The sequence below is a fragment of the Acipenser ruthenus genome, chromosome 57, assembly GCF_902713425.1.
Source record: "Acipenser ruthenus chromosome 57, fAciRut3.2 maternal haplotype, whole genome shotgun sequence".
NCBI lineage: Eukaryota > Metazoa > Chordata > Actinopteri > Acipenseriformes > Acipenseridae > Acipenser > Acipenser ruthenus.
This window is the reverse complement of record NC_081245.1, coordinates 4,138,879-4,162,808: the sequence shown is the minus strand read 5'-3', so window position 1 is coordinate 4,162,808 and position 23,930 is coordinate 4,138,879. Positions and strand designations below refer to the sequence as shown.

At 39.7% G+C, this 23,930-nt stretch overlaps 3 protein-coding genes across 3 annotated transcripts in view; 1 reads left to right on the top strand and 2 right to left on the bottom strand.

Moving 5' to 3' along the window:
- LOC131696672 (zinc finger protein OZF-like) overlaps positions 1-23,930 on the bottom strand; it is a 164,056-nt gene that overhangs the window by 47,313 nt on the left and 92,813 nt on the right. The gene's annotated exons all lie outside the window — the stretch shown is intronic.
- Positions 4-13,911, top strand: LOC117407750 (zinc finger protein 14 homolog). The gene is made up of 5 exons (XM_059017541.1): positions 4-844; positions 1,409-1,726; positions 2,446-2,907; positions 11,580-11,900; positions 12,611-13,911. Exons 1-5 carry the CDS (start codon positions 517-519, stop codon positions 13,219-13,221), a joined length of 2,040 nt encoding a protein of 679 aa, XP_058873524.1. The 5' UTR covers positions 4-516; the 3' UTR covers positions 13,222-13,911.
- Positions 15,663-23,919, bottom strand: LOC131724846 (zinc finger protein 391-like). The gene is made up of 3 exons (XM_059017781.1): positions 23,179-23,919; positions 20,721-21,041; positions 15,663-20,009 (listed from the first exon to the last, which is right to left on the bottom strand). The coding sequence occupies exons 1-3, from the start codon at positions 23,504-23,506 to the stop codon at positions 19,303-19,305; spliced, it is 1,356 nt and encodes a 451-aa protein (XP_058873764.1). The 5' UTR covers positions 23,507-23,919; the 3' UTR covers positions 15,663-19,302.

Genomic DNA, 23,930 nt, shown 5'->3' with positions numbered 1-23,930 from the left:
CGGCGCCATTCCGGATCCACGGAAGGACATTTCGTGATAAAAACACAGCGCGGTCGGAGCCAACATGGCGGACTCCGGCATCCAGTTTCATACCCGCCTCTTCTCATCGCGATCCCGCCTTTGCCTCGAAGCTCAGCCAATCAGATTCGCATGCTAGGTTTAAAGGGGTTTCTTCAGCCAATAATACGCGACGGTTCCATCCAGGCACGCCCCCTGCCAGTGACGCTTCATTTCATTACAGGAAATAGAAGCGTTTGTTTTGTTTGTGCCGGTGAGAGAGCTGCAGTCTTTGCTGATTTTAAAGCATTAATTTGTATAACCTGCTGTTTATGTATTTAGTTTGGGTAAAACTGCTTCTTAAGTATTTATATATTTTCAAAAAAGTAATTCTGAAACAAAGGGTCTTTTACTGAGAAAACGAGCGAGCTTTAATTTCTATCAGAACTCTGCAGGATTCTGAATCACAAAAGTTACTCCTTGCAAAGTAAGACCAGTTTAAAACTAAAACCAGTGAAGATGGACGTCAGCGTCTCCGTGTCGTTCTTTCAAGACGAGCTCGCCTCTACCATCGAGCACGCAGTGAAAGCGGCTGTAGACACCGTCTTGTGCGAAATCACAAAAGTTGTCGGCGGCAAATTCACTGAATTCCAAATGGAAATGGCTGGAAAGGAGAAAGAGAATGAAAGTCTGAAGCTGAGATTGGAAATATCAGAGAGCGAGTTGAAAGCAGTGCGGGAATGCATGAACGCTGCAGATGCAGACATTAAACAACCTCTCAGAAACATGAACCCCGACTGCAATGAACAAGACTTTCAGAGGAACGAGAACCAGGGATTATTTCAAGGTAAGGTTGATCTTTTTGATGGTATTGTTTGGTCATTGCAACTCTTTCAATATCTTTTTAGTCAATTGTATTGGTGAGGTCTTGACTAGAATGTATCTTAATACACCTTTAAAGTGTTTATTATGAGTGTTGTTGCTAACACTAATTCCAGTCTAACACATACAAAGAATACTTTGATACAATCCCTGATTCGAGGCAAATACCACAGAAGGTTGACAGGAGTTGTGTGTTTTATTAAACAACACAAACCTATAAAACATGGAAATGTGGCTGGGGGTGAAATGTTCTTTTATGTTTTTAAATTAAAAAAATGTATTTCAGTTTCAATTTGAGGCATTGATCACCCCTCTGCCACAAATACTTTACAAGCAGTGTTGGATCCAGCCTCATTCCCAGCTCAGGATAATGTCACTGGGTGCACTATATCTGTTTAAAAATAAACAAAAATATTACAAAAAGCACCTCTTCAGAAATTGTTCCTCCGGAATGACCCAATGACATCTCAGAAGATTTCTGACAAGGGGCTAGTAAGAGTTTACTTTTGTATAATTTTGTTTCACACAGATCCCAAAGAGAGCTGTGCTACACCTGAATCTCAAGCGCAGGAGGGTCCAAGGATAGAAGCAGTTTACACACAAGAGGAGTCCTTTGATCAGGAGTGGTGTGCAAGTCTAAAGCAGGTTACAGAGCTGACATGTGTTAAAGATGAAGAGGTCCCTCGACTGGAATGTGTTCCTATTAAAGAGGAATTCATAGAACAGGAATGTGTCCCCATCACAGAGGAAGTTCCTACTGAAAATAATGTCTGTACACTTGAGGAGAACAAGCTGGGATCCAGCCTGTATGATGATTGTCCACCTGAATGTGAACTGGGATTTAGAGGTAATTATACAAAACAAGCAACATGGAGCTGCCTGTCAACCTTGCAGAAATGAGTTACTAAACTGTAGAAGTGTGCTGAAGATTGACGTGTTTGGTCATTCCAGCTCAATTTATCCTAACCACTATGTCAATGGCTTGCAACATAACTGTCCTTGCTACTGTGACCCTGCTAGATGTGCACCCACTATCATGCCTGTTTTGAATGCTGTTAGATCTTTGCCTTTCCCTGTTTCTGGTAGACTGTTTGCAGTTGTGCTGCTCCCACAGCTTTATAGTGGTGCTGGGATCACATGACTCATCACTGGGTGATGTCAAATCCAGTCGGTTTGCTAAGTGTCACCAGAAGAAACATTTCAATACAGCACTTGCATGTAAACCTGATCTTATACTTTTATTCCTCAAAGTGATATTAAGAGAGGTGGAAGTCAGTGACTGGTACATGTGAGTGATATTAACCGGAGTGTGTTAATAATCAAAGTGATATTCTCAAGCACTTGTCCTTATTGACAGCCAGTATATTCAGCTTGGCAAATTTCAATGTGATGATAATAAAAGGAGGCTGGTATGAACAGGAGTGATATTAAGCAGGTTTGACTGTATTCTCATCAGAGTTCACTCTAGGAGTTGGTCATGGTTATGAGGGGAAGCCCTGCAGAAGAGTGAATGTGTAAGAATGCTGTACAATAACCTTGGTCTCTCTTCTCTCTTCTTTTCTCTAGCTGCTAAAGGGAATCACACAGGAGGGACTCCATTTCCCTGTGCTGATTGTGGGAAGACTTGCAGCTTTTTATCACAGCTGAAAAGACACCAGCTTATTCACACAGGAGAGAAACCGTATCACTGCAGTGAGTGTGGGAGGAGTTTCACGCAGTTACAAAATCTTAAACAACACCAGCGCGTTCACACAGGAGAGAAACCTTATCACTGCACTGAGTGTCGGAAGAGTTTCACGCTGTTGCAAAACCTTAAAACACACATGCGGATTCACACAGGAGAGAAACCTTATCACTGCTCTGAGTGTGGGAAGAGATTCACGTATTTAAGTTCGTTGAAAATCCACCAGCAGACTCACAGAAAAGAGAAATCTTATCAATGTAGCGAATGTCTGAAGAGTTTCCGTCACTTAACAAACCTTAGAAGACACCAAAAAATTCACACAAGAGTTCAGTCAGTTACTGGGTCTTGAAGAACACAAGAGAATTCACAGAATTTCAGTGACTTGAGGAGACCTGAACACCAAAAGTACTTTTGACTAAAATACAGAAATATTTACTGAAAACAAAGGAATAAACTTGATAAATAGTGTTACTCCTAATCACTTCAGATCAAAAACTCACACGGACCGATGGAACCTATGAACTAATACATCTTGTTTGGATTGTTCATCATCTTGTAGACCATTCAGATTTTGTTACGTCACATTAATAAGATTGTAATTGTGTCTGCAAGATTCTACTTTTGTCTCATGCACTGCTGAGCCTCTTAGTTTGAAAATTAGGATTATTATAAATCCCCATTAGTCTCCAGCTCTTTCAAGTCAATGCTAAGCTTTGACCAATCCTTAATTTCATACCTCAAATATAGTTGTGTTTTTGACAAGCACTGAGTGCAATGTAACACCCCGATATACAGTTTTACAATGAAAATTGAACAACTGAGTTTAATCTGTAACCTGAGATTGAATGTCACCCTTTTAGAATTTTAATTTAAATAATTTCATTTAGTTTTAAGTGTTTTATTTTAGATCACAGCTAGTGGACACACAAAGGGACACTGTCTTAAAGTGTACAACTCGCTGGACAAATCGTCTTCACAGTCTGCTTTACAAAAACCATTTTAAAGAAAAACTTCAAAATCTGAAATGTTCCCTTCTTATGTTGAGCTTTCCTGGTATGAAATGAATCCAAAATAAACAGCAAAAGATGTGCTGCACTGTAGCTGTTCTGAGGATGTGTTGCCTGTTCCCTTCATGCTTTCTCATTAAAATGCTTCAAGAGAAACTAAAAAATAACCAGATTAATAAATGTAACAAGGCTCTGAAATGAGTGTGGTGTTGAAATATATTTCTAGAATCAATAAATATTGATTGCATTTCCTCAAAGGAAAAAGGATACTGTGTGGGGGCACAGTTGGGGTTGCTCATGATACTGTGGAAGCCTGTCGTTGTGGGATTTTATTTATAGTTATGGGGTAATGGGGATTCCCAGGTGTAACTGTTTGCCAGTCCATGTTGGAGCCTGGCAGGTTCCATATGCATGCTTCTGTTTGTCTTGTTGCTCTACAATCAGTGCGATTTGATGGGGGAGGTGACTCCCTCCCGACCTGTGGGGGCGCTGTGTAACAGGAACAGAGCGCCTCGTACTAGATGGTTTGACAATTCATTCCAGGGTCAGTCGGAAGCCAGCCAGCCAGGAATGGGGCGGAGTCACAGTGCCTGAAGTCATCGCCCTAAAGCGATACGCGATGTGTCAGTCATGGATTGGAGGAGACGTGACTGGACTAGCTATCGCAGGGGGCGTGACTCGGGGTATAACGGGGGATGTGATGATGTAACCTGTTCCTTTGATGTGGTTATGAGAATGACCGAGAAAGGAAACGGACTGCGAAAAGTGTATCGTGAGCGTTAAGTGTTTTGTTTGTTTGTGGAAACTAACTGTCTGTGTTTGTCACTGTTAGACGGCTAACACGAACCGGGAGCTGTCGCTACAGGCCAGCATGGAGCCCGGACTACACTGCACGACTGTCACTGTAATTGCCTTGCACCGCACCTAAACTCGGAGCACACCCTATCAGGAGAAGCGATCGTGTCTGTGTTGTGTGTTGTTCTTTGTATTATTATTATTTCACTGAACCCCGTGGTTTATACGCTGGCAATACACATTGTTGTGTAGAGCCAGCATTGCTGTTTAAGAGTCTCAAGCACAAAAGAAAGAAAATAAAGAACTGTTTTGAACCTTGAACTTTGTGTCTGTTGTTGTTGGAGCACCTGAGCACTGCACATTTTAATGAAACGTGAAAGCAGGCGCTGAGACGGTTTGTGAACCAAGAGCAGAAACATCGGGGATCGCTTCTTCCCTGCCTTTTTGCAGTGAGAGAGGTGCCGCAGAGATCGACAGGGTTCTCCCCCTTTGAGCTCTTGTACGGCCGACAGCCTCGCGGCATCCTCGATCTGTTGAGAGAGGGGCGGGAGGAGCACAAAGACTCGTCCAAAAATGTAGTGAAGCATGTGATCCTACCTCAAAAAGGAGGTAGGGAAGACTTGTGCCCAATGTTTTTGCTCTTGAGTTACAAAAGCATCTGCTTCAAGGTCTGATCAAATCATTCCACCAAACCGTCTGTCTGTGGATGATAAACAGATGTCTAGATGGGAAGTATTTTATATTTTATACACTTGCTGTAACATTTTAGACAAAAAGTTGGTTCCATGATCAGTCAAGATCTCCTTGGGGATCCCTACTCTAGCCATTATCTGCACTAACTCTGTGGCTATCGCAGCTGCACTAGTGGACCTCAAGGGGGTGGAAATAATCAGCAGTGGAACCAAAGGGGCGGGGCGCACTCGACCCGGCGCTACTCGCTGGCAGTCTGGGCATGTGGCTACATGTTTCGAAACATATTTCACATATTTACAGCCTGATCTTAAAAACAATCCACTTTCATGTGTACAATAGTTCCGGTTTAGACTATTTGAGAAAGAAACACTGTTTCCATGTAAATTAGGGCATCAATAGTATTGTCATATAGTGACATGGTGTTGCCACAAGCAGGTTCCAAAAAAGGGGTGGGAATTATTGATGGGGAATGTAAACGAACTGGACTGTCAACAGCTTTCAGGTGAAGTACAGTGAAGAAGCCAAACTAAAATAAATGCCCTCTAACACAATGTATTCCACAGGCTCTCTTCCCTCTTTCAATAAAGCCCCCCTCTATAGATCTGCATTCCAGTGTCACTCACCTCTCTCAGTGATGCTAGAAGGTGGCGTTTCCTCCTGCAGGATCCGCTCATTGGCCTGGTCACACCCCAGCTCAGTCACTTCCTCCTTGATCTCAACAGTCCTGTCTGCAGAAACAACCCATCGAATAGGAAGCTCTGGGCTGATGTGAGCTGCTTCCATCTCAGAAACTTCCTTTGAGTGAGGCTGATCCGTTCTCACTGAAGAAAAGGAGACAAGACTTTTAGATTGCATATACAATGTTGTTTTTTTGAATTTTCACAGAACTCACAACTTTAGTAAACTATATTATGCATGAATCCAATAGTATTTAAAATCACATATCAAGCCTTATTTGAAATGTTCTTGATATCTGCTGCACCTTTGTAATATGAATTCCTCTGTGACCTGCAACAGACTGAAGCAACTTGCAAAAGCCTTGCAAGGCTATTCCAACCTTCAAACACAAGGATTCTTCTATTATGTAACGTTTGTTACATTAGATAAACCTTTAATATCAGACACATATCTACATGCATGAGAAGTTATTATGGAACACATCAATGGGTTTGAATAGCCCAAGCTAACCCTACAGCTATGGCCAAAAGTTTAGCATCACCCTATAGAATGAACTACGTTCAAAGTCTAATGAAACCTGCTGAGCAATGTTACGCTAAGATACTGAATTGCATTCAATTTGTACTTTTCCATATACCTAACGAAAAATTCTAACGTGAAATACTGTACTGCGATTACGTGTAGACTTTCGCGATACCCTTTAGCAGTTTCTTTGATTACATGATGTTAAATAAAAGATCTAAATTACGTTCATATTATTATGTCTCAATGTTAAAATTCTAGGCGATGCAAAACTGTTGAACTTATTCTTTTATTTGCTATTCCTAACTCCAATCAGACAAAAATCCACACGGGGTGAAAGTCGACAACAGACTAAATATTTTGGCACTTTTTTTGTTTTTTCTAAGGCATATTTAGTTCTTTAAAATGTGTTTTACAACGTCGTTTTTTTCAGGAGTTACTATCTTTGTAGGGACATTTTCTCAAAATGTGTCTGTACATTATTATTATTATTATTATTATTATTATTATTATTATTTAATTAATTAATTAATTTATTTATTTCTTAGCAGACGCCCTTATCCAGGGCGACTTACAGTCGTCAGCAAATACATTTCAAGTATCACAGTACAAGTAATAATACAATTAAGAGCAAGATAAATACAATGACTTTGGTTCAAGCAAGTACAAGTGTGACAAACCACAATTCAATAATACAGCAGATAACAGTGTCAGTGATAGATACATCAGGATATGATTAAATACAAAATACTACAGATTAAACACTTGGCAGATTACAGTACTCTGAAGTACAGGATTAAATGCAGTAAAATAGGGGGCAGATAAGAGCAAGTAATGCGCATTTAAATGAAGGGTGATAGTGTCCCAGGATACAAACAGAGGAGTTCTACAGGTGCTGTCTGAAGAGGTGAGTCTTAAGGAGGCGCCGGAATGTGGTCAGGGACTGGGCAGTCCTGACATCTATTCCTGACCCCAGACACACACATAATTTAATGCAATGTAAAATAATAATAATAATAATAATAATAATGTAATAGCCTTAAAGTCATAACTCTGAAGTCGTAAATGCATTGCAAGTGTTATTAGGGAATATTGGGTTGGGTTTTTCAAGCGCAAGTTAGACGCTGCGTGTGACGTCAGAAAGACAGCAGCCAATAGCAGCCGGCGCAGCAAGCTCCGGGTACAAGTTCAAAGCTGAGAAACGAAACTGGCTACATTTCGGATCCAGAACAAGACATTCAGCTGTAAAAAAAAAAAAAAAAAAAACACAAGGCAGTTTGAGCCAACATGGCTAACTCTGGGTATCCAGTTTCAGAACCGCGTCATCGCGATCCCGCCCTTGTTCGACAGATCAGCCAATCAGTCTCGCCATCTGGGTTTAGGGTTTATTCTGCAGCCAATAATACGCGACATTTCCAGCCAGACACGCCCCGTTGCTAGTGACGCTTTTATTTCGTTCCAGGAAGTCGAATCGTTTGCTTTGTTTAGGTGCTGGGGAGGGAAGCGGTCACTTTTAGCAGGGTATGTTTTTGGTGTTTATAGTATTAGGTTGGGGTGTAAAATGTTCCCTAGTGATTTATAAACACCTTCATGGAGTTCTGGAGACAAATAGTCCCTTTTCTGTTTTATTTCAGAACGGACAGAGATGTTTAATACCTTGTCCGTTTGACTTTTTACTGAGAAAACAAACGCGTCCAAGTTCAAATTGCGAAAGTCGAAAGCTACGCCTTGCAAAGTCAAACGAGTCTGTTTTTATTTTCTAATCACAACAGAATAATCTATGATTTTATATGAATGTTAATTTTCCAGTAAAAAAATCTATATATATAACTACATTTGAAAGCAAAGCGGATTCCTGCTACACTAACAGTCAGTGAAGATGGAGGTCAGCGTCTCCGTGTCGTTCTTTCAAGACGAGCTCGCCTCTACCATCGAGCACGCAGTGAAAGCGGCTGTAGACACCGTCTTGTGCCAAATCACAAAAGTTGTCGGCGGCAAATTCACTGAATTCCGAATGGAAATGGCTGGAAAGGAGAAAGAGAATGAAAGTCTGAAGCTGAGATTGGAAATATCAGAGAGCGAGTTGAAAGCAGTGCGGGAATGCATGAACGCTGCAGATGCAGACATTAAACAACCTCTCAGAAACATGAACCCCGACTGCAATGAACAAGACTTTCAGAGGAACGAGAACCAGGGGTTATTTCAAGGTAAGGTCTTGGTTAGAATTTCTCTCCAGACTCTTTTATGGTGCCTATGGGTGTTGTTAATAACTCGACTTCACTGTCCTAATATTACATCGGTGTGTTTAATTCTCCAGACTAGAAGACAGTACTGGTTATGTTTGTAAATCTCCCCTAGTCTAAATTAAGATTTAAATGGATATTCTACGAACTACACGAAAGGAACAGTATATAATGGTAAAACTCGCTAACTCGACTCTGCTGTCCCAGTATTATTATACCAGTCTAATGCATTATCCAGACTATATGAAAGTACTGGTCTGTGTTTGTAAATTTAAATGTAAACCTTGACCAGTCTCACTAAGAGACTTGCATTGGGATTAGTCAATAGACAATAAAGGCAGTACTGGTCTATATTGCTAAATCTCATCCAGTCTAATTAGGAGACTTCAATGGCTGTCCTTCAGGTACAGGGATATCATGTAAAGACCAAACTGTGGCTAGTAAAATAAATGGGGTGCGGTGACAGGTCCACAGATGTGTGAAATCCAGGGACAATAAATTATCAGTCTAGTTTATATAGCGCCTTTCATAGTGGACCACCATCACAAAGCACTTTACAAGATTATTATTATTATTATTATTATTATTATTATTATTATTATTATTATTATTATTTATTTATTTCTTAACAGATGCCCTTAATCAGGGATATCACATTATTTTTACATACAAGTACATTTTTTTTTTCACATTATTTTGTACATACAATTCCCCATTTATACAGTTGGGTTTTTACTGGAGCAATCTAGGTAAAGTACCTTGCTCAAGGGTACAGCAGCAGTGTCCCCCCACCAGGGATTGAACCCACGACCCTCCGGTCAAGAGTCCAGAGCCCTAACCACTACTCCACACTGCTGCCCTAAGATGCAGTAACAACAAGAACATCCATAATACTTTAAATACATGAAATACAGTTTTAAAAAATGCAAAATACATCTCATCTAATTACAATATTTCTGATCCCTCATCTCCACCCTGTTTTTGTCCATTTCTGCGTGAACGCCCAGAATTACATATCCATTTACGGCTAAAGAGCAAATAAGAACTGCAAAGCATCCGTTAAAGTGATGCTGACAGCGTTGTGTTTGTTTTGTACATTTCACGCTACACTTCCTTCTGGTTTGCAACGACTGGGACAGACGCAACACTTCAGTACATCTACCCCAAGCTGTTTAAAACTTTAACCGAGGATGAAGTTTGTAAACTCTCTTTAAAAAGGTCTTGCATCTCCAGAGTCTGGGAAAGGATGGCAAACACCTTAACATTGTTTCCTTTGCAGTGTATGAAGAAAAAAAACCACGACCGTCTCTGTGCAGCAGGTTTATTTTTGTTTTGCGTACTGTTTCATAAAGATAATGTTTAAGGCAGTCTTGCTCAAGTCACACCTTAGAGTGTGAAGCAGCTGAACCCTTAATGTATTGTGTGAAAATTAAGAAAATGTCTGACAAAGTACCTACTGTTTACCCCCACTGAAAAACTGTACCTATTAGAATATAACGCTTAACAGCCTACAATCCAAAGCAAATTTTAAAACAAATGTTCAAACCAATATAAACAGATAGCTTGGGATAAAATAAAGGCTGTGTGGTCCAGTGGTTAAAGAAAAGGACTTGTAACCAGGAGGTCCCTGGTTCAAATCCCACCTCGACTCATTGTGTGACCCTGAGCAGGTCACTTAACCTCCTTGTGCTCCGTCTTTCGGGTGAGATGTAGTTGTAAGTGACTCTGCAGCTGATGCATAGTTCACACACCCTAGTCTCTGTAAGTCGCCTTGGATAAAGACGTCTGCTAAATAAACAACTAATAATAAAATAACAAACAGCTGAGTGAACCGCGTCACCCTTTTTCAATCCACCCTGACAGTAAATGACATCCAAAGATGAATAACTTGGTTCAGGTGTTTTTATATAAATGTCCCCAAACTGGTGGCAGGAAGACGCCAGGCAAACAAAGCTGCAGTTTCACCGCTGTTTGAATTGCAACGGCTGTAGGCATATTATTAAAACTGACGTCACCCCTGCAAAGCCATCCTGCTCACATGCGGTTATTGTAAAACAGAAACGAGACCAGCTCAGCTCATCACACAAATGCTCCCTGCTTTACACAACTTTATGAAACACAGCGTTAAGAGAATTGTAGCCATATTTACTAGTGTTTGGTTAGATGCGTTATCCCTTTCTATACATCTGTTCCATCAAAGTTCAGGTATTTTAAATGTAGAATTCCCCACGATCAGCTAGTTTATTTATCTGCTCTGTATAATTAATTGGACTCCCATCCGAAATCTATTCTCCGCTGTCATTTACACAGCGTGGGTTCAATCCCAGGTGGTGGGACGCTGCTGCTGTACCCTTGAGCAAGGTACTTTACCAAGATTGCTCCAGTAAAAACCCAACTGTATAAATGGGGAATTGTATGTAAAAAGAATGTGATATCTTGTAACAATTGTAAGTCGCCCAGGATATATTATAATAATAATAATCCCAGTCAATCCTAGATAGCGTACACGTTTTCAGTCAAAATGCGGTCAGTGAAAAGGCTACCCTTCAGGAGTAAATTGACAGGTATAGTTGGAAATGTGTGGGATTGGCGTTTTTATCACGTTTTTTGGTGTGCAACTCTTCATATAATCCCTGCTTCAAGGCAAGTAACACAGAAGGTTGATCACAGTTGTGTGTGTGTGGTTCAACACAAACATAAAACATGGAAATGTGGGTGGGGGTGTAATGTTCTTTATTTTTTTTATTTAAAAAATATATTTCAGCTTCAACTTGAGGCAATGATCACCCCTCTCCCACAAATACGTTGGATCCAGCCTCATTCCCAGCTCAGTGTAATGCAACTGGGCACACTATATCAGTGTGTGTGTGTATATATATATATATATATATATATATATATATATATATATATATATATATATATATATATATATAATATTTAAAACAGCTCCTTATAAATTGTTCCACTGGAATGATCCAATGACATCTCTCAGTATAATTCTGACAAGGGTCTGGCTTTGTAGAGGAACCTGGCTAGTTAGTAAGAGTTATAATGTTGTATCATTCTTTCACACAGATCCCAAAGAGAGCCATGCTGTACCTAAATCTGAAGCACAGGAGGGGCCAAGGATAGAAGCAGTTTACACACAAGAGGAGTCCTTTGACCAGGAGTGGTGTGCAAGTCTAAAGCAGGTTACAGAGCTGACATGTGTTAAAGATGAAGAGGTCCCTCGACTGGAATGTGTTCCTATTAAAGAGGAATTCATAGAACAGGAATGTGTCCCCATCGCAGAGGAAGTTCCTACTGAAAATAATGTCTGTACACTTGAGGAGAACAACCAGCTGGGATCCAGCCTGTGTGATGATTGTCCACCTGAATGTGAACTGGGATTTAGAGGTAATTATACAAAACAAGAAACATTGAGCTGCCTGTTAACCTTGCAGAAATGAGTTACTAAACTGTAGAGGTGCACTGAAGATTGAATTTCTGGTAATTTCAACCACTATGTCAATGGCTTGCAAGTTGAAATATAACTATCCTTGCTACTGTGACCCTGCTACATGTGCACCCACTATCATGCCTCTTTCAAATGCTGTTAGATCTTTGCATGTCCCTGTTTCTGGTAGACTGTTTGCAGTTGTGCTGCTCCCACAGCTTTATAGTGGTGCTGGGATCACATGTCTCATCATTGGGTGATGCCAAATCCAGTCGGGTTGCTAAGTGTCACCAGAAGAAACATTTCAATACAGCACTTGCATATAAACTTGATCTTATACTTTTATTCCTCAAAGCGATATTAAGTGGGGTGGAAATCAGTGACTGATAAATGTGAGTGATATTAACTGGAGTGTGATAATAATCAAAGTGATATTCTCAAGCATTTGTCCTTATTGACACCCATTATATTCTGCATGGCAAATTTCAATGTGATGATAATAAAAGGAGGCTGGTATTAACAGGAGTGATATTAAGCGGGTTTGACTGTATTCTCATCAGAGTTCACTATAGGAGTTGGTCATGGTTATGAGGGGAAGCCCTGCAGAAGAGTGAATGTGTAAGACTGCTTTACAATAACATTAGTCTCTTCTCTTTTTCTTTTTCTCTAGCTGCTAAAGGGAATCACACTGGAGGGACTCGGTTTCCCTGTGCTGATTGTGGGAAGAGTTTCAGTCGTTTATCACATCTTAAAATCCACCACCGCATTCACACAGGAGAGAAACCGTATCACTGTTTTGAGTGTGGGAAGACATTCATTCGTGTAGCCCAGCTTAAAATCCACCAGCGCGTTCACACAGGAGATAAACCTCATCACTGCACTGAGTGTGGGAGGAGTTTCACGCAATTACAAAATTTTAAAATCCACCAGCGTGTTCACACAGGAGAGAAACCTTATCACTGCACTGAGTGTGGGAAGACATTCAGTCGTTTATCACAGCTTAAAATCCACCAGCGCGTTCACACGGGTGATAAACCTCATCACTGCACTGAGTGTGGGAGGAGTTTCACGCAGTTACAAAACCTTAAAATCCACCAGCGTGTTCACACGGGAGAGAAACCTTATCACTGCACGGAGTGTGGGAAGAGCTTCACACGATTAGAAAGTCTTCAGACACACCAGCGCATTCACACAGGAGAGAAACCGTATCACTGCTCTGAGTGTGGGAGGAGATTCAGTTGTTTATCAAACCTTAAAAGACACCAGTGCAGTCATGCATGAGAGACACTTCATCACTGTACAGAACGTGGGAAGAGATTCACCTGTTTTAAGTTCCTTGAAAATCCACCAACGGACTCGCAAAAAAGAAATCAATGTACTGAATGCCTGAAGAGGTTCAGTCACATATCGTACTTTAAGACACCATAAATTCACACGAGTGAAGCCCTATCCCTGTACTGAATGTGTGAAGAAGTTCAGTAAGTTACTGGGTCTTGAGAGACACATGAGAATTCACAGAATTGAAGCCACTTGAGGACATCTAAACACCAGGGGTGTATGTGACTAAAATACAGAAATATTTACTGAAAACAAAATAATATACTTGCTTGATAAATAGTGTTACTCTGAATCACTTCAGATCAAAAACCTGCAGTCGTAGGTGAAAAATATGAACTATAACATCTTGTTTGGACCATTCACCACATTAATAATCTATTAAATAGATTGTAATTGCTTCTGCTTTTACAAAAATAATTTAAAAGAATTATTCCTAAAAACTGAAATATTCTCTTCAGATGTGGTGCTGTCTTTGTCTGTCCTGAATCCAAAATAAACAGGAAACACTTCTTGGGAAAAACCTTGGACACAACATACCCTGCTTTTTAAATGTGGACAATCCTATCTTGTAGCTGCTGAATGAAACATTGATAATTTGCTGGTCTAATAAATAAAGGTGTATTGTTAAAAAAACATGTTGGTGTTATGGAAAATCATATCGGTGATTTATGTATGTACGCACCACATGTAAAATATATTTCATGATTCAAATACAGCTGTGATACATGTAATTCAATTTTGAATATAAGCTGTTTTCTAAGAGCACCATACCAAGTGTTACTGATTGGCTAATCAGACTCGCTATAGTGAAAGAGCACACTGACAGTTACATGCAGACACGCCTGAATTCATTTTGTTTGAAAATTCAAGAGCCCAAAGCAACGCCAACGGTCTACATGAGTGTGCCCCAGACCAATCCTTTGTGAGTCAAACCATGCCTTCAAACGAAAAAGCGTGGATTTTACAAATGGAAGAAAGGACCTGGTCATGAACATGCGTGCCAATTTAGGTGTCGATTGACTTTGCCGTTTAAGACAAGAAGATTGTTGAATATTTGGCGCCAATCCAGCGTAGCGGGCAAAGTAATTGTTCGCTCGACCTCGATTGAACATATGTTTTTTTATAGGCCATTGCTGCACTATCTGCTGCCATTGGCACAGTTCCACCTTAAGTTGTTTTTAAAGGCAAGAGTTTTGAAAAATTCCCAAAGCTCCACGAGATCCAATATGGCGGTCGAACCATGTGACTTTTTCATTCGGGGACGCCAGTCTGGTTGTTCAGCCATAGGCATCTACTTACGTATGCGTTTTCATAACTCTGCAATGTTGTTTGTGCGGAATAATAATAATAATAATAATAATAATAATAAACACAGCAATAACAATGGGCTTCCCCAGTCTTTGGCTTGGAAGCCTAATTAACACAGATTATTCCATTATTAGTCATGTTCATTAATAGTGTTATTAACGTTTAAACTCTTTTGAAAACAACAAGTAATGTCTATGCTCGGCAATGCACTGTAGTCATTCAGTCGTTGAGCATGGTTCTTTGTGAAGTATGGAAGACTACGTGGATCTCTGTAAATAGTGACTTTTGAATAGGATAGTGTGAAAACGATTCAAGATTCTGTTTTAGCAGTGTTAAAAGAAACTTTTCTCCCTTTGCATCAAGTTCCAGTCAAGGCCTCCAATGCTCCTTTGTCTCTGCCATGTAACTGAAAGGTAAGGAGCTTTTGTGGAGTGCTCTTTCTAATAAGTCTTGAAATACACACTACACTGAAGGTGATGACGTATTAACATCACTGATAACAAGATTTATTTGGCCAGTTTAGGGTTCTGTTGCCACGGTAGCGCAACTATAGTTAGGGTTAAATTGGGTGCCCCGTTTTAAACTCCTGACTTTGCAGTTTAATAACTTTTGGCAGGGTTTGTCAAAATTGCCCACAAACACGCATGTTCCATTCACTTGCAATGTTGTGAAAGCGTGGACAGTTTTGTGAGATGTTAAACCGTTCCTGAGAAAATAAGTGCCTGGTATCTGGAACTTTGTGAAATTCTCTCAAGAAAGAATCCCTCCCCTGATGTAGTATGTTTGGAAACAACTCGCTGGCCGATTGGGTCGTTTCACAAAAGCAACCAATCATCTTCTTGTATCGGCATGATTGACGGGGTAGAATATCCTGTCACTCCCCTGAAGGAGTGTGCTTGTTACACGAGTCGTTTGCTGATTGGGTCAGCAAAACGGTGTTAAGTGCACGGCAGGCCACTCTGGGATCTGTAGTTTAGAGGGAGCTGTGAAACAATGCAATCCGATAGACACGCTCTCCAGTTTGAACTACAGATCCCAGAATGCACACCAAACTGCTTCATAAATCAAAGACACTATTTAAGGTGGTAGAACCATTCAGGTTGAATTTTATTCTTACAATTTCTGATTCAAAACGGTATGTTGTGCTGCTTTACGTTGATTGATTATATTTGAATTTAACCAAAAAATATTGGTAAATTTAATAAATTAAATACATTCACAATGTTGAGTTTTACCATTTTGAAGCCAAGCCACCTTCAACTAAACTAAAATAAAGTCCAGGCAGCAATACATAACTTACCCAGTGAAACCTTTACTGGAAGGACAATTGTTTTAAATGGTACATTTAAATAACATTTTGGAGTGGTTTGCATTACATGGTTATTTGGAATACAATACCACGAAAGCAAACACACTCCATATTGCAGGTTAAAAAAGGCCACACTTTCCAAAGGAAGTCTGTCTGTTTGTATTTCTCTGTGCAAAATTTAGCAAGAAATCTCTGGTAATGGGGTAGAAATATGCATGTATGTGTCTTGTATTATTTACTATAATAATGGTAGCCAAGTTATCTATCTATCTATCTATCTATCTATCTATCATTATTATTATTATTATTAATAAATAATAATAATTTGTGTTAATTTATATTCTTTTGACCTGCTCTTTTAGTTATGTGTTATTAGTTGTTTATTATAAAACAAATAAAAGTTGAATCAGAAAGGTTGTTTCTGAGTGTTTTTTACACATTTTTTCTAAAAATATTATTTAGAATAATTGATAATTGAAACATGTGTTGCCTTTAGTTAAATAAATAACCAATCAAACCAAGTTTTAATAACATGTATAATGACTTGGTTATTTTGATTGGGTGTTTGATTTTAAATGTCATTTGAATTTTCATTTGTAAAATGATTTAAAAACTCCCTTAAACAGTAACTTTGAAATCCGATAGGCCGGTAGCTTTGAAGCCATTCTTCTCATTCAAACAGTTTTTAACCAATCACACCTTACCGTGTTTTAAGAACATGTTCTTAATACTTTATACAGAATGATATTTTAATTGGGAGACATACAATCTATATGGATTTACTAGACTCTTGTCTCGTAGATATTCTACCAGCCAAACTCAAGAGTTTTACAATCTTAAGATATTTCAAGGTTCTTGTGATTTGCATTTTTATTTGTAAAATCATTTTTAAAAAGGTAACAACTCACTTAAAAACAGTAACTTTGAAATCCAATAGGTATCTTTGCAGCCATTCATGCATTATTCACACATATTAAGTCAGAACATTTTCAACCTATCACAGCATTAATAAAATGATCTAAATACAGTATGCAACATAACTTGGGATACATACATTTTTACAAGTTTGCAATATAACAAATTGCTAAAGCAAATGATAATGTTTCAACAATATCTGCATTTTAAAATGCTGCAGTCGCACATTTTCACTTGATTAAGTTATTGTGATGCTGTGGCAAAGGGGCTTGCCCTGCTCAGGAATAACACACACAACACAGCCGTGCGTATCACTCCGTGCAAAACAAGTCAATCAATGATAAGACACTTCATAACTACACTAAACACAGACACGATCACTTCCAGACAGCGAGTGCTAACAAAACACAAAACACTCATCATATAGGGCAGCAGTGTGGAGTAGTGGTTAGGGCTCTGGACTCTTGACCGGAGGGTCGTGGGTTCAATCCCAGGTGGGGGGACACTGCTGCTGTACCCTTGAGCAAGGTACTTTACCTAGATTGCTCCAGTAATAACCCAACTGTATAAATGGGGAATTGTATGTAAAAATAATGTGATATCTTGTAACAATTGTAAGTTGCCCTGGATAAGGGTGTCTGCTAAGAAATAAATAATAATAAATAATAATTAATTACGTCTGCTTCCTAAATGGGTCCTTTCCATAACCACATCAAAGGAACAGATTACATCATCACATCCCCAGTTATACCTCGAGTCACGCCCCCCTGCGATAGCTAGTCCAGTCACGTCTCCTCCAATCCACGACTGACACATCGCGTATCGCTTTAGGGCGAGGACTTTGGGCATTGTGGCTCCGCCCCCTTCCTGGCGGGCTGGCTTCCGACTGACCCTGGAATGAACTGCCAGACCAACCAGTACGAGGCGCTCTGTTCCTGTTACACAGCGCCCCCACAGGTCGGGAGGGAGATTGTCAACTAGGATTCATTCGCTCTCTGTCACAGATGGAAATGTTTTAATTATGTTGCATGCCTAGGGTTTAATTGGTCCACCACAGACGCACATATTCCAAGTTAAAATAAAGTTCTTATTTCAGCAGGATCGGAGGTTCTTACTTGGGTGTGAATGTATATTTTTACTTCAAACACGTGAGACATTGTATTTATCTTGCTCTTAATTGTATTATTACTTGTACTGTGATACTTAATGTATTTGCTTTCGATTGTAAGTCGCCCTGGATAAGGGCGTCTGCTAAGAAATAAATAATAATAATAATAATAATAATATTAGAATGGCTCAGTTTAACAATATCTTTTACGTCTTGGGTTCCACTAAATGCTTGATAGTGCTGTTTAACAAACAAAGAAAAAAACTACTTGAGAAAATAAAGTTTATTCAGAAGCTAAATACCTTGAAGAAAAACTACTAGCTATGGCAATACTTCAGAAACACCTACATCAAGCATCACCTACACATACTACACCTGTACTATATTTAGTATGTACTTATTTTAAAACCATCTAATAAAACATATTAACAACATTCAACAGCAAACGATCATACAAATTCAATACATCATATAGTTGCAGTTACCCGTGCAAAACTCTTTTGAAGAAATAAAGCAGTCCGATGAATAAGAAAGAAGAATACCAATCCTGCGATGGCCGTTGGTCCGCGGTCCAGCCTGGAGGGATGCAAAGAGAAGCCCAGCGTTTACACCTTGCTCCAGGGGTTTAGCCGTGAAGAAGCCAAGTCACAGTCCTGCCTTTGTAGCGCTGAAACAGTCTTTCCCTTCTGGTTTCAATGAAGTGTTTAGCAGTTGACAAACAGAGTTTCCTGGCAGTTTTCAAGTACAGGCATTAGTTATTGTGGAAATGGCGAATTTTCAGAGACCCGTGCGGAACTTCAAGATTCACCCTCCTCCTCTGTGGAAGATGCACAGCTTTTATTACCAGCAGATGGGAGGACACGTGGCTTAGCCAATCAAATCAATATTATATTATTGGGTTTTTTTTTTTAAGAGGGTGTGTTTTTTAGTTCTGTGACCTACCCCTAGATTGACACAAAGGCAATGAAGTCCTTCAAGGATCCACGTGTCCCCATCAATAGATTGCTTCATTAATGTTTGCAGTCTCAGTGGGATATCGGAAAGCAACATCTTCCACGAGATAAACATCCGGGCATGTCTCTCTCTTACCAGCGAGGGGGTGAAATAGTGTCTCCCTCTTTGGAATCTGTTCAAAGTGTTTGTTTCGTTTGAAGCTCTGATGTCTCATGACCGGAATGGTGTCCTCTTGTCCGTTTCAAAGTGTAAAAGCAGCCTGTGCAATAAACACTTCTGAGGAGTCTTTGTAAAGGAATTTCTTGTTAAGAAATTATTTTTAACTCTGATTAGTTTTTATTAATGACGTTAATCTCTCGAGTGACAGGGATTTTGTCTTCCTGGTTTTTAAGGTGTCCCACCAGATTAAAACTTTCTCAACATTTAGCATTCAGGGCTTCACTGCTGCGTGAAGTAGTTGGTGTATTTTAAGACTTCTTAATTGACGGAAGCTCTTCCCACAGTCATTACAGACGTGTGGTTTCTCTCCAGTGTGAATGCGCTGGTGATCTTTAAGATATTCTGATCGAGAGAACCTCTTCTCACATTTATTGCAGTGGTGTGGTTTCTCGCCTGTGTGAATTAGTTGGTGTCTTTTAAGACTTCTTAATTGACTGAAGCTCCTACCACATTCATTACAGTGGTGTGGTTTGTCTCCTGTGTGAATTTGTTGGTGTTTTGTAAGACTTTGTAATAAAGTGAAGCTCTTCCCACAATAATTACAGTGGTGTGGTTTGTCGCCTGTGTGAATTAGTTGGTGTCTTTTAAGACTTCCTAATTGAGTGAAACGTCTCCCACATACATTACAGTCGTTTGGTTTCTGAACTGTGTGTACTCGTTGGTGTTTTTTAAGATTTCCTAATAGAGTGAAGCACTTCCCACAATCATTACACTGGTGTGGTTTCTCTCCTGTGTGAAGACGCTGGTGTGTTTTGAGATTTCCCAACTGTGTGAAACTCCTCCCACACTCACAGCAGTGATACGGTTTCTCTCCTGTATGAACAACCTGGTGTCTTTTAAGCTGTGATAAACAACTGAAACTCTTCCCACAATCAGCACAGGGAAATGGAGCATCTCCTGTGAGATATCCTTTAGCAGCTAGAGAAAAGAAGAGAGAAGAGAGACAAAGGTTATTGTACAACATTCTTACACATTCACTGTTCTGCAGGGCTTCCCCTCATAACCATGACCAACTCCTAGAGTGAACTCTGATGAGAATACAGTCAAACTTGCTTAATATCACTCCTGTTAATACCAGCCTCCTTTTATTATCATCACATTGAAATTTGCCATGGTGAATATAATGGGTGTCAATAAGTACAAATGCTTGAGAACATCCCTTTGATTATTAACACAGTCTGGTTAATATCACTCACATGTACCAGTCACTGATTTCCACCCCACTTAATATCGCTTTGAGGAATAAAAGTATAAGATCAGGTTTACATGCAAGTGCTGTATTGAAATGTTTCTTCTGGTGACACTTAGCAACCCGACTGGATTTGGCATCACCCATTGATGAGTCATGTGATCCCAGCACCACTATAAAGCTGTGGGAGCAGCACAACTGCAAACAGTCTACCAGAAACAGGGACATGCAAAGATCTAACAGCATTCAAAACAGACATGATAGTGGATGCACATCTAGCAGATGCCACAGCAGCAAGGACAGTTATGTTTTAACTTGCAAGCCATTGACATAGTGGTTGAAATTACCAGAAATTCAATCTTCAGTGCACCTCTGCAGTTTAGTAACTCATTTCTGCAAGGTTAACAGGCAGCCCCATGTTGCTTGTTTTGTATAATTACCTCTAAATCCCAGTTCACATTCAGGTGGACAATCATCACACAGGCTGGATCCCAGCTGGTTGTTCTCCTCAAGTGTACAGACATTATTTTCAGTAGGAACTTCCTCTGCGATGGGGACACATTCCTGTTCTATGAATTCCTCTTTAATAGGAACACATTCCAGTCGAGGGACCTCTTCATCTTTAACACATGTCAGCTCTGTAACCTGCTTTAGACTTGCACACCACTCCTGGTCAAAGGGCTCCTCTTGTGTGTAAACTGCTTCCATCCTTGGCCCCTCCTGTGCTTCAGATTTAGGTACAGCATGGCTCTCTTTGGGATCTGTGTGAAAGAAAATTATATATATATAAAAAAGTAAACTCTTACTAGCCCCTTGTCAGAAATCTTCTGAGATGTCATTGGGTCATTCCGGAGGAACAATTTCTGAAGAGGTGCTTTTTGTAATATTTTTATTTATTTTAAAACTGATATAGTGCTCCCAGTGACATTATCCTGAGCTGGGAATGAGGCTGGATCCAACACTGCTTGTAAAGTATTTGCGGCAGAGGGGTGAACAATGCCTCAAATTGAAACTGAAATAGATTTTTTTAATTTAAAAACATAAAAGAACATTTCACCCCCAGCCACATTTCCATGTTTTATAGGTTTGTGTTGTTAAATAAAACACACAACTCCTCTCAACCTTCTGTGGTATCTGCCTCGAATCAGGGATTGTATCAAAGTATTCTTTGTATGTGTTAGACTGGAATTTGAAATGCATTTTCTGTTCAACTGACCCTTATACTTTTCATTACAAAACATTTTCTAAAACATCCATGGCTAAGTCGGTGATGCATTTTCAGGGTTTGCATCTACAGTTCAAATGAATGTATCTTTTAAAATACTCCAAACAAACCCTAATCCAGTAGGTGGTGTATATAAAGTATATGGAGGCTGTGTGGTCCAGTGGTTAAAGAAAAAGGCTTGCAATCAGGAGGTCCCCGGTTCAAATCCTATCTCAGCCAGTGACTCATTGTGTGACCCTGAGCAAGTCACTTCACCTCCTTGTGCTCCGTCTTTCGGGTGAGACGTAGTTGTAAGTGACTCTGCAGCTGATGCATAGTTCACACACCCTAGTCTCTGTAAGTCGCCTTGGATAAAGGCGTCTGCTAAATAAACAAATAATATGCAAAAGTTATGGAGGAGAAGTATATTGGGGGCACACATAACCCAGAGTCTGTACCCTTGTTCTTAGTCTTGTTCTTATTGTATGACTTATATTGTAACACTTGAATGTATTTGTATTTGCTTGCGATTGTAAGTCGCCCTGGATAAGGGCGTCTGCTAAGAAATAAATAATAATAATAATAATACCCTGTGGCTTAAATACTGTGATAAAATGTAGGAAGAAAAATGTAGTCCTGCCATTTAAAAGTCTTTGAAAATACTTCATTTCCCAGAATGCCTCACAAACAGGTAAAGAGTTGATAGTTTAAGTGATCAGCTAACCTGAGACAGCTGTGTGTGATTTACTGTGAGAAGGTTGGTATAAAAGTCCTGAGTAAACAAGCCTGTGTGGCTGTGTGAGGGTGAGGACCTGTTTAGAGTCGAGTCCTGACAAAGAGACTGTATTACTGAATCAGTGAACTTGAACCTGTGTTTCTGTAACTGTAATATTGTGAATGTTTGGATTTTGTCAGTAAGTAGATTAGCCAACTGACAGTTAGAAAGGTAATCTGTATAGTTTAGTTAGCGCTCCCAGAGGGAGTTAGGTTTGGCTTTGTTTGTCCTTAAAAGTATCAAACCTAAGGCTCAAAGTGCAGCATTTGACAAGTAAACATACAGGTATTGCCCTGTTTAAAAATACATTAGTATTGTTGCAGTCTCCATCGCCATCGGCTTTAGGAACTCACAAATATATGAGAGTCACCCAGACTTCAAAGTAAATAACTTTATCTCAAAAATATTTACATGCTAACAGTTTAACTGCTGCTGTATTTTGATATCAAAGCTCACAAATCATGATCCTGATCCTCTGCAATATGGTTTGTTAAAGTCTCAATGGGACTATAGGCTTGTTTAATTTGCTACTCACAGTTTACTCCATACAAGATATCCCTGTAACCTGAAGGACAGCCATTGAAGTCTCCTAATTAGACTGGTCAAGATTTAGCAATATAGACTAGCACTGCCTTATTGTCTATTGAATAACACCAATGCAAGTCTCTTAGTGAGACTGGTCAAGGTTTACATTTAAATTTACAAACACAGACCAGTACTTTCATATAGTCTGGATAATGCATTAGACTGGTATAATAATATTGGGACAGCAGAGTCGAGTTAGCAACAGCACTCATAATAAGCACTTTAAAGGTGTATTAAGATACATTCTAGTCAAGATCTCACCAATACAATTGACTAAAAAGATATTGAAAGAGCTGCAATGACCAAACAATACCATCAGAAAGATCAACCTTACCTTGAAATAATCCCTGGTTCTCGTTCCTCTGAAAGTCTTGTTCATTGCAGTCGGGGTTCATGTTTCTGAGAGGTTGTTTAATGTCTGCATCTGCAGCGTTCATGCATTCCCGCACTGCTTTCAACTCGCTCTCTGATATTTCCAATCTCAGCTTCAGACTTTCATTCTCTTTCTCCTTTCCAGCCATTTCCATTCGGAATTCAGTGAATTTGCCGCCGACAACTTTTGTGATTTGGCACAAGACGGTGTCTACAGCCGCTTTCACTGCGTGCTCGATGGTAGAGGCGAGCTCGTCTTGAAAGAACGACACGGAGACGCTGACCTCCATCTTCACTGGTTTTAGTTTTAGACTGGTCTTACTTTGCAAGGAGCAACTTTTGTGATTCAGAATCCTGCAAAGTTCTGATAGAAATTAAAGCTCGCTCGTTTTCTCAGTAAAAGACCCTTTGTTTCAGAATTACTTTTTTGAAAATATATAAATACTTAAGAAGCAGTTTTACCCAAACTAAATACATAAACAGCAGGTTATACAAATTAATGCTTTAAAATCAGCAAAGACTGCAGCTCTCTCACCAGCATAAACAAAACAAACGCTTCTATTTCCTGTAATGAAATGAAGCGTCACTGGCAGGGGGCGTGCCTGGATGGAACCGTCGCGTATTATTGGATGAAGAAACCCCTTTAAACCCAGCATGCGAATCTGATTGGCTGAGCTTCGAGGCAAAGGCGGGATCGCGATGAGAAGAGGCGGG